Genomic DNA, 11738 nt, shown 5'->3' with positions numbered 1-11738 from the left:
GATGTCCTGGACGAACTTTAGGCGATCCACGTTCAGGGGCCCGGGCCCATGGCGGAAGGCATGGGCTATAGCACACGAAAATTTTAAAGTTGGGCGGAATTCTAGTTTTATGGTCGTAAAATGCCAAAACATGAGGAACGTTCATGGAGGGGCAGTGAATATGGTTCCATAGGTGATATTGGATATACCGAACAAATTTTAGGTGATCCGGGTTTGGGAGCCCGGGCCCATGGTGGAAGGTGTGGGCTATAGCACATGCAAATCTGGGAATCGGGAGAAATTCCAGTTTAATGATCGTAAAATTCCAAAAAATGAGGAACGGTCATGGAGGGATGATGATTGTGTTTCTTTAGGTCGCATTTAATGTCCAGAATAAATTTTAGGCGACTCGGGTTTGGGGGCCCAGGCCCATGCTTTAAGGCGTGGGCTATAACACACGAAAATATGGGAATTAGGCGGAATTCCAGTTTTATGGCCGTAAAATGCCAAAAACCGAGGAAAGGTCATGGAAGGGCAGTGGCTATGGTTCCTTTGGTCGTATTGTATGCCCCAAACAAATTTTAGGCGATACGTGTTCGGGGGTCGGGCCCATGGTGGAAGGCGTGGGCTATGCACACGAAAATCTGGGAATCAAGAGGAATTCAAATTCTATGGCCGTAAAATGCCACAAAATGAGGAATGGTCATAGGTGGGTGGTGACTATGGTTCCATAGGTCGTATTGGATGTGCTGGAAAAATGTTAGGTGATCTGGGTTCGGGGGCCCGGCACATGGCAGATGCTGTGGGCTATAGCACAAGAAAATCTAGGAATCGAGCGAAATTCAAATTTTATGGTCGTAAAATGCCACAAAATGAGGAAAGGTCATAACGGGGCATTGACTATGGTTCCTTAGGTTGTATTTGATGTCCTGGAATAATTTTAGGCGATCTGGGTCCAGGGGTAAGGGCTCATGGCGAAAGGCGTGTGTTATAGCACACGAAAATATGATAATCGGGCGGAATATAAGTTTTATGGCCACAAAATACAAAATAACAAGGAAAGGTCATGTAGGGCGGCGAATATGGCTCCATAGGTCATATTTGATGTCCCGGACAAATTGTAGGCGATCCATGTCCAAAGGCCCGGTCCCACAGCGGAAGGCATGGCTATAGCATACGAAAATGTGGGAATCAGGCAGAATTCCAGTTTTATGGCCGTAAAATGCCAAAACCCAAGGAACGTTCTTGGAGGGGTGGTGAATATGGTTCTATAGGTCATGTTGTATATCCCGAACAAATTTTATGCGATCGGGGTTTGGGGGCCAAAGCCCATGGTGGAAGGCGTGGGCTATAGCACATGAAAATCTAGGAATCAGGCAGAATTCCGGTTTAATGGCCGTAAAACTATAGAAAATGAGGAACGGTGTTGGCATGACGCTGATTATGGTTCCTTAGGTCGTATTTGATATCCTAGAAAAATTTTAGGCAATCCTGGGCTAGGGGCACTGGCCCATGGCGGAAGGCGTGGGCTATAACACACAAAAATCTAGGAATCAGGCAAAATTCTAGTTTTACAACAACAACCACAACAACCCAGTAAAATCCCACTAATGTGGTCTGGGGAGGGTAGTGTGTACGCAGACCTTACCCCTACCCCGAAGGAGTAGAGAGGCTGTTTCTGAAAGAGACAAAAGGACAAAAAGGAGACAATATTAGTATTACAACAACAATCATAGGATAAATAGGAACACCATGAAATCCAGAAGAAAGATGCAAAGCAAAGGGAGACAATATTAGTAAATACTAGTATTACCACAACAATCATAAGAAAAATAGGAACACCATGAAATCTAGAAGAAAGATGCAAAGAAAAGCGATAGCTAGTAAATAGGATATGCACTGAAAAGCGAAATAGTAAGCCACAACATTGCCACTAGCTATCTTAGACAAAAACACTACATGGCTAGTCCCACAATGGTACGAAGTAAGGCTCGACTCAACTATCTCCTAACCTACAACCCTAATACTCGATCTCCACATCTTCCTATCAAGTGTCATGTCCTCTTAAATCTGGAGCCTTGCCATATCCTGCCTAATCACCTCTCCCCAATAGTTCTTAGGCCTCCCTCTACCTCTTCTCGTGCCCTCCGCAACCAACTTCTCACACCTCCATACCGGAGCATTTGGGCTTCTCCTCTAAACATGTCCGAACCATCTAAGCCTCGCTTCTCGCATCTTGTCATCAATGGGAGCCACATGCACCTTCTCCCGAATATTATCATTCCTAATCTTATCTATCCTAGTGTGCCCACACATCCACCGCAACATTCTCATTTCTGCTACTTTCATCTTCTGGATATGTGATTTCTTAACGGGCCAACACTCAGCCCCATACATCATGGCCGGTATAGCCACCGCTTTATAAAACTTACCTTTGAGTATCGATGGCACTCTCTTGTCATACAGGACTCCAGATGCTAATCTTCACTTCATCCATCCTACCCTAATATGGTGTGTGACATCCTCGTCAATCTCCCCTCCCCTGTGGATAACCGAACTAAGGTACTTGAAGCTGCCTCTTCTCGGGATGACTTGCGAATCAAGCCTCACATCTACGCCCACTTCCCATGGCTCAGCGCTGAACTTACACTCCAGGTATTCCGTCTTCGTCCTGCTCAGCTTGAAAACCTTAGACTCAAGAGCCTGTCTCCAAACCTCCAGCCTCTCGTTAACACCGGTTCGTGACTCATCAATTAGAAGTATGTCATCGGCAAATAGCATGCACCATGGCACATCCCCTTGAATATGGTGTGTTAACGCGTCCATTACCATGGCGAATAAGAACGGACTAAGCGTAGAACCTTGGTGTAACCCCACTACAACCGGAAAATGCTCAGATTCGCCTCTTACTATCCTAACCCGAGTCTTAGCCCCATCATACATGTCCTTAATCGCCATAATGTAGGGAACCGACACACCTTTTGCCTCTAGGCATCTCTAGAGAATTTCTCTAGGAACCTTGTCATACGCTTTCTCTAGGTCAATAAGCACCATGTGCAGATCCTTCTTCCTCTCTCTGTATAGTTTCACCAACTTTCTAACAAGGTGTATAGCTTCTATAGTCGAACGACCCGGCATGAACCCGAACTGGTTGATGGATACAGACACTGTCATCCTCACCCTTGCTTCAACCACCCTCTCCCACACTTTCATGGTATGACTCAGTAATTTGATACCCTTATAATTGTTACAACTCTAGATATCACCTTTGTTCTTATACAATGGAACCACCGTAATCCACCTCCACTCATCCGACATCCTCTTCCCCTTAAAAATAATATTAAACAACCTAGTCAACCATTCCAAACCTGCTTTCCCCACACACTTCCAAAATTCCACTGGAATCTCGTCTGGCCCGGCCGCTCTGCCCCTACTCATCTTATGCATAGCTCCCGCGACCTCCTCAACCTCGATACGCCTGCAATACCCAAAGTCACGGTGACTCTCGGAATGCTCCAATTCGCCTAGCACAATATCCCGATCCCCTTCTACATTCAAAAGTTTATGAAAGTAAGTCTTCTATCTCCTCTTAATCTCGGCATATTCCATCAATACTCTACCATCTTCATCCTTGATGAAACTCACTTGGTCCAAATCCCGAGCCTTTCTCTCTCTCAACTTGGCCAGCCGGAATAACTTCTTCTCCCTACCTTTTCCCCAATTCCTCATACATACGACCATAAGCCGTAGTCTTAGCCTCTGTGACCGCCAGCTTAGCCTCCTTCCTAGCTGACTTATACCTCTCCATGCACGCTCGCCTCTCCTCCTCACCTATGATCCCCAATAACTTCAGGTACACCGCCTTTTTTGCTTCCACTTTACCTTGGACCACTTCATTCCACCACCAGTCTCCTTTGTGCCCACCAGAGACGTCCGTCGAGACCCCTAACACCTCTCTCGCAACCTCCGTAATACAGTATGCTGTTGCTGACCATATAGTGCTCGCGTCACCACTGCTCCTCCAAGCTCTTATAGCCGACAACCGCCCCTCAAACACTTGGGCTTTATCCTTAGTTAAGGCTTCCCACCTGATTCTCGGTCTTCCTCGAGTAGACCTTTTCCTCCTCTTTAACATAATACCAACGTCCATCACCAAGAGCCTATGTCGCGTCGCGAGTATCTCACCCGGAATCACCTTTCAATCCTTGCAAAACCCTCTGTCAGACCTCCTGAGGAGTAGATAGTCAATCTGGTTCTTCGCCACCGCATTTTGAAAAGTAACCAAATGCCCCTCCCTCTTCCGAAACCTAGAGTTCGCAATCACTAACCCAAAAGCCTTAGCGAAGTCCAACAACGATGTACCTCCTCCGTTCCTCTCACCAAAACCGAAGACTCCATGCACCTCTACATAACCACTTGCGGTCGACCCAATATGCCCATTGAAATCCCTTCCTATGAATAGCTTCTCAGCAGGCGGAACCTGGCGCACAATCTCATCTAACCCTTCCCAGAAACGCCATTTAACCTCCTCATCTAGGACCACATACGGCGCATAGGCGCTAACGATGTTTAGGGTGAACTCTCCAACCACCAACTTAATAATCATCAATCTATCATTCACTCATCTAACCTCAACCACAGACTCTCTAAGTTCCCTATCCACCAAGATGCCCACTCCATTCTTACCTTTCTGGAATCCTGAGTACCAAAGTTTATACTCGTCCACGTCCCTCGCCTTCGACACTACCCACCTTGTCTCCTGGACACACGCTATATTGACCCTCATCTTCTGGAGGATCTTCACCAACTCTATAGATTTACCCATCAATGTACCTATGTTCCATGACCCAATTCTCAACCTACAGACACCCTTGTTCCTTGTACCTCCCTTGCCTCCCGCCCCACCCCCTAAACCCTACCCCACCTCCTGCCCTACCCCTCGTTCCCCCCGAGGACATGACCTCACTCGACCATCCTAGACCACAGCCACTATACCCACGACAGAGTAAGGGGAATCACTATCACACAAGGCAACATACCAAACCAGAAGAATACAAGTTGCAAAAACAGGCACACTAATACAGTAAATAAAGTAGTATGAGGTACAATGCCAGAAATTTAACTCACACAACAAAGGGAAACTGGAAAATGGGAGGTACCAACTCCCGCGAGCAGAAAAAATAATAATAAAAATACTGATACTATGATTACTAGATATAGAATGAAAGAACGTGGAGAAGGTTTTCCTGAAGCGTGTCAGATCTGCTCAAGAGCACTGACAAGTCTTGCTGTGTCTCGCCGGAAAGCTATTCGGAAGTCGCCGGAATTTACGAAACTTGCCAGCAATCTGAACACACCGGGAAATAGTCTGTCCTCGCCGGGAAGAAGCTGCACCTACTGAAGGTCAAACGAACAACAAAATGCCAAATAAAGGTGAAGCACAATAGATGGAGCTCGGCACGCAGAATCAGTAATGAGCAGCAGAAGTCCAACAAAAGTTGGAGTTTAAATAGACCTCTTAAACCAAGAGAATGCCGAATTATCAACAACAATCGAAATTCTAGTTTTATGGTTGTAAAATACTAAATAACGAGGATAGGTCATAGTGGGTAGGTGACTATGGTTCCATAGGTCATATTGGATGTCCCGGACAAATTTTAGGCAATCTGGGTTCAGGGGCCTGGACCCATGGCGGAAGCCGTGTGCAATAGCAAACGAAAATCTGGGAATCGAGCGGAATTCCAGTTTTATGGCCGTAAAATGCCAAACGATAAGGAAAGGTCATGGTGGTTCACTAATTATGGTTCCTTAGGCCGTATTAGAAGTCCCCGGATAACTTTTAGGCAATCCTGGTTCGGGGGCCCAGGCCCATGGCAGAAGGCGTGGACTACAACACACAAAAATCTGGAATCAGGAGGAATTCCAGTTTTATGGTCGTGAAACGCCGAAACATGAGGACCAGTCATGGAGGGGCAGTGATTATGGTTCCTTAGGTCGTATTGGATGTCACGGAAAAATTTTAGGCGATAGGGGTTTGAGGGCCTGGGACCATGGCTGAAGGTGTGGGCTATAGCACAGGCAAATTTGGGAATCGAGCGAAACTTTGGTTTTATGGCCATAAATGCCAAAACAATAAGAACGGTCATGGAGGGATGGTGACTATGTTTCCTTTGGTCGTATTGGATGTCCCGGACAAATTATAAGCAATTCGGGTTCTGGGCCCGGGACCATGGCAGAAGACGTAGGCTATAACACACGAAAATTTAGGAATCGGCGGAATTCTAGTTCTATGGCCGTAAACGCTAAAAATAGAGGAATGGTCATGGCAGGAAAAATATGATGGTTCCTTAGGTCGTTTCTAATGGCCCGAAAAATTTTAGGCGATTCGGGTCCGGAGGGTCAGTCCCATGCGGAAGGTATGGGCTATAGCACACAAAAAGATAGGAATCGGGCGGAATTCCAGTTTTAGAGCCGTAAAATGCCAAAACTAATAAGAACGGCCATTGAGAGATGGTTCCTATGGTTCCTTAGATCGTATTTGATATCGCGAAAAACTTTATCTATCCGGGTCCGGGGGCCCGGGCCCATGGCGGAAAACATGGGCTATACCACACGAAAATCGTGAAATCGGAGGGAATTCCAGTTTCATGGCCGGAAAATGCTAAAATATAATGAAATGTCATGGCTGGGTTGTGATTATGGTTCCTTAGGTCGTATTAGATGTCTGTAAAATGCCAAAACACGAGGAACGTTCATGGCGGTGTGGTGAATATGGTTCCATAGGTCATATTGGATGTCCCGAACAAATTTTAGGCGATCTGGGTTTGGGGGCTCGGGCCCATGGCGGAAGACGTGGGCTATAGCACAAGAAAATCGAGTAATAGAGTGGAATTCCAATTTTATAGTCGTAAAACTCTAAAAAATGAGGAACGGTCATGGTGGGGCGCTGATTATGGTTCCTTAGGTCGTATTTGATGTTCCCTACAAATTTTAGGCGATCCTGGTTCTGGGGCCCGGGCCAATGACAGAAGGCGTGGACTGTAGTACACGAAAATCTGGGAATCGGGAGGAATTCCAGTTTTATGGATGTAAAATGCCGAAAAACGAGGAACGGTCATAGCGGGAAAGTGACTATGGTTCCATAGTTTGTATTGGATTTCCCGGACAAATTTTAGGTGATCTGGGAATGGGGGCCTGGCATATGGCGGATGGCGTGGGCTATAGCACAAGAAAATCTAGTAATCAAGCAGAATTCCAGTTTTATGGCCGTAAAATGCAACAAAATGAGGAAAGGTCATTGAGGGGAATTGACTATTGTTCCTTAGGCAGTATTTGATGTCCTGGAAGAATTTTAAGCGATCCGGGTCCGGGGCCTGGGATCATGGTGATAGGCGTTGGCTACTGCACACGAAAATATGAGAATCATGCGGAATTTAAGTTTTATGGCAGTAAAATGCCAAAATATGAGGAACGGTCATAGCGGGGCAGTGACTATGGTTCCTTTGGTTGTATTAGATGTCCAGAATTATTTTTAGGCGATACAGGTTTGGGGGGCGCGGCCCATGGCGGAAGGCGTGGGCTATAACACAAAAATCTGGGAATCAGGCGGAATTCAAATTTTATGGCAGTAAAATGTCGAAAGATGAAGAACGGTCATGTCGGGGTGGTGAATATGGTTTCATAGGTTGTATTGGATGTCCCGAACAAATTTTAGGTGATCCGGGTTTGGGGGCCCGGGCCCATGGCGCAAGGTGTGGGCTATAGCACATGAAAATCTGGGAATCGGGACGAAATTCTGGTTTAATGGACGTAAAACTCCAGAAAATGAGGAATGGTTATGGCGGGGCTGTGACAAGGGTTCCATAGGTCATATTAGATATCTCGGAAACTTTTTAGATGATCCGAGTCCAAGGGCCCGGTCCTATGGCGAAAGGCGTGGCTATAGCACACGAAAATCTGGAAATCGGGCGGACTTCTAATTTTATGGCCGTAAAATGCCACAAAACGAGGAACGGTCATGGTAGGGTGATGAATATTGTTCCTTATGTTGTATTGGATTTACTAAAAATGTTTTAGGCGATCCAGGTCCGGGGACCCGAGCCCATGGCGGATGCGTGGGCTATAGCACACGATTATCGTTGAATCGGGCAAAATTCCAGTTTTGTGGCCGTAAAATACCAAAATATGAGGAATGGTCATGGAAGAGTGGTGACTATGGTTACTTAGGTCGTATTTGATGTCCTAGACAAATTTTAGGCAATCCTGGTCCAGGGCCCCCGGCCCATGGCGGAAGGGGTGGGCTAGAGCACATGAAAATTTGGGAATCGAGCGGAATTTCAGTTTTATGATCGTAAAATACCAAATAACGAGGATAGGTCATGGTGGGGCAGTGAATATGGTCTTTAGGTCATTCATTATGTCCCAGAAAACATTTAGGCGATCCAGGTCCGGGGGCCCAGGGTTATGGCAAAAATCGTGGGTTATAACACCCAAAAATATCTGAATCGGGCGGAATTGCAGTTTTATCGCCGTAAAACACCAAAAAAGAGGCAAATTCATGGAGGGGTGGTGAATATGGTTCCGTAAGTCATATTAGATGTCCCGAACAAATTTTAGGCGATCCGAATTTAGGGGTTCGGGCCCATGGTGGAAGGCGTGGGCTATATATAACACATGAAAATCTGGGAGTCGAGTGAAATTCCGGTTTAATGGCCGTAAAACTCTAGAAAATGAGAAACGGTAATGGCGGGGCGCTGATTATGGTTTCTTAGGTCATATTTGATGTCCCAGAAAAATTTAAGGTGATACTGGTTTGGGGGCCCGGGCCCATGGCGGAAGGCATGGACTATATAGCACACGAAAATCTGGGATTTGGGAGGAATTCTAGTTTTATTGTCGTAAAATGCCGAAACATGAGGAACAGTCATTGCGGGGCATTGATTATGGTTCCATAGGTCATATTGGATTTCCCGGAAAAATTTTAGGCGATCTGGGTTTGGGGGCCTGGCACATGGCGGATGGCGTGGGCTATAGCACAAGAAACTTTAGGAATCGGGTGAAATTCCAGTTTTATGACCATAAAATGCCAAAAAATGAGGAAAGGTCATGGAGGGGCATTGACTATGGTTCTTTCGGCTGTATTTGATGTCCTGGAAGAGTTTTAGGTGATTCGGGTCCGGGGGCCAGGGATCATGGCGAAAGGCGTGGGCTATAGCACACGCAAATATGGGAATCAGGCGGAATTTAAGTTTTGTTTACTGTAAAATGCCAACAAATGAGGAACCATCATGGAGGGGCAGTGACTATGGTTCCTTTTGTTGTATTGGATGTCCCAAATAAATTTTAGGAGATACGGGTTTGGGGGGCTAGGCCCATGGAGGAAGGCGTGGGCTATAACACACGAAAATCTGGGAATCAAGAGTAAATCATATTTTATGGCCGTAAAATGCCAAAGAATGAGGAACGGTCATGGAGGGGTGGTGAATATAGTTCCATAGGTTATATTGGATTTCTCGGACAAATTTTAGGCGATCCGGGTTAGGGGCCAGAGCCCATGGCGGAAGGCGTGGGCTATAGCTCATGAAAATCTAGGAATCGGTTGGAATTCCGGTTTAATAGCTGTAAAACTCCAGAAAATGTGGAACGGTCATGGAGGGGCAGTGACAATGGTTCCATAGGTCATATTAGATGTCTCGGATAAATTTTAAGCTATCCGAGTCCAAGGGCCAAGTCCCATGGCAAAAGGCGTGGCTATAACACACGAAAATCTGGGAATTGGGCGGACTTCCAGTTTTATGGCCGTAAAATGCCACAAAACGAGGAACGGTCATGGAAGGGAGATGATTATGGTTCCGTATGTCATATAGTTTGTCCTAAAAATGTTTTAGGTGATACAGGTCCGGGCACCCGAGCCCATCACGGATGCGTGGGCTATAGCACACGAATATCGTTGAATCGGGCAAAATTCCAGTTTTTGTGACCGAAAATGACAAAAAATGAGGAATGGTCATGGAGGAGCAATGACTATAGTTTCTTAGGTCGTATTTGTTGTCCTAGACAAATATTAGGCAATCCTCGTCCAGGGGCCCTAGTCCATGGCTGAAGGCGTGGGCTAAAGCACATGAACATCTGGTAATCGGGCGGAATTCCAGTTTTATGGCCGTAAAATACCAAATAACGAGGATAGGTCATGGAGAGGTAGTGACTATTGTTCCTTAGGTCATATTTCATATCCCGGAAAACTTTTAGGCAGTCCGGGGGACCGGGGCCATGGCGGAAATCGTGGGTTATAGCACCCAAAAATATGGGAATCGGGTGGAATTTCAATTTTATGGCCGTAAAATGCCAAAAAACGAGAAACGGTCATGGAAGGGTGGTGCCTATCATTACTTAGGTTGTATTGGATGTCCTAGAAAAATTTTAGGCGATCCTGGTCGGGTTGTCCGAGCCCATGTTGGAAGGCCTTGGCTATAGCACACGAAAATTTTTAAATCGGGCGGAATTCTAGTTTTGTGGCCGTAAAATGCCAAAAACGAAAAACTATCATGGAGGAGTCGTAACAACTGTTCCTTATGTTGTATTTGATGTCCCAGGTAAATTTCATTTGATCCTAGTTCGGTGGCCCGGGCTAATGTCGGAAGGTGTGGGCTATACCACACGAAAATCTAATAATCGGGCGGAATTCAAATTTGATGACCGTAAAACGCCAAAATATGAGGAATAGTCATGGAGGAGAGGTGACTATGGTTCCTTAGGTCTTATTGGATACCCCAAAAATATTTTAGGAAATTTGTGTTCAGGGGCCCGGGCCCATGAGGGAAGGCGAGGGCTATAGCACAAGAAAATATGGGAATCGGGCAGAATTCTAATTTTATGGCCGTAAAATGTCAAAAAATGAGGAAAGGTCATGGAGGGGTGGTGACTACGGTTCATTAGGCCGTATTTGATGTCCCGGATAAATGTTAGGCGATCCGGGTCCTAGGGTCCGGGCCCATGATAGAAGGCGTGGGCTATAGCACATGAAAATCTGGGATTTAGGCAGAATTCGAAATTTATGGCAGTAAAATGCCAAAAATCAAGGAACAGTCATCGTGGGGCACTGACTATGGTTCCATAGGTCATATTGCATATCGTTGTATTTAGGCGATATAGATTCAGGGGACCGAGCCAATGGCAGAAGGCGTGGGCTAGCACATGAAAATCCGAGAATATGCGGAATTCCAGTTTTATGGTTGTAAATTGCTAAAATGAGCAACGATCATGGTGCGGTAAAGGCTATGGTTCCATAGGTTGTATTCGATGTCTGAAATAAATTATAGGCTATCTAGGTGTGGTGTCCCGGGCCCATGGCGGAAGGCGTGGGTTATAGCACACAAAAAACTAGGAATCAAGCGAAATTCTAGTTTTATGGCCGTAAAACGCCAAAAAATGAGGAACAGTCCTGGAAGGATGGTAACTATAATTCCTTAGGTCGTATTTGATGTCCCATAAAATTATTTGGCGATCCCGGTCTGAGGGCCGGGACCATGGCGAAAGGCATAGGCTATAGCACCCGAAAAGCTTTGAAACGGGAAGAATTCAAGTTTTATAGATGTAAAATGCCAAAAAACGGGGAACCGTCGTGGAGAGGTGGTGAATATGGTTCTATAGGTCGTATTGGATGTCCGGGACAAATTTTAGGCGATCCGGGTTCGGGGGCCTGGGCCTATTGTGGAAGGCGTGGGCTATAACATACGAAAATATAGAAATCAGGCGGAATT

The 11738-nt window shown here is 45.9% G+C and overlaps 1 protein-coding gene across 1 annotated transcript; it reads right to left on the bottom strand.

Annotated features, from left to right (window-relative positions):
* Window positions 1–3685: 3685 nt before the first annotated feature.
* On the bottom strand, window positions 3686–4804 carry LOC138891701 (uncharacterized). The gene is made up of 3 exons (XM_070175454.1): window positions 4666–4804; window positions 4342–4560; window positions 3686–3966 (listed from the first exon to the last, which is right to left on the bottom strand). The coding sequence occupies exons 1-3, from the start codon at window positions 4802–4804 to the stop codon at window positions 3686–3688; spliced, it is 639 nt and encodes a 212-aa protein (XP_070031555.1).
* Window positions 4805–11738: the final 6934 nt, after the last annotated feature.

This window comes from Nicotiana tomentosiformis, chromosome 5, assembly GCF_000390325.3.
Source record: "Nicotiana tomentosiformis chromosome 5, ASM39032v3, whole genome shotgun sequence".
Taxonomy (NCBI): Eukaryota; Viridiplantae; Streptophyta; class Magnoliopsida; order Solanales; family Solanaceae; genus Nicotiana; species Nicotiana tomentosiformis.
The sequence above is the reverse complement of the archived record's forward strand: the minus strand, read 5'-3'. Positions and strand labels throughout refer to the sequence as shown.

What these genes read in the sequence shown, in the direction of transcription:
- LOC138891701 (XM_070175454.1), bottom strand. Translation starts at nt 4,804, where the DNA reads ATGGGTAAATCTATAGAGTTGGTGAAGATCCTCCAGAAGATGAGGGTC. An exon ending in GTACTCAGGATTCCAGAAAG is followed by an intron (nt 4,561 to 4,665) that starts GTAAGAATGGAG and finishes TGGTGGTTGGAG; the next exon opens with AGTTCACCCTAAACATCGTT. An exon ending in TGGTGAGAGGAACGGAGGAG is followed by an intron (nt 3,967 to 4,341) that starts GTACATCGTTGT and finishes CTATATGGTCAG; the next exon opens with CAACAGCATACTGTATTACG.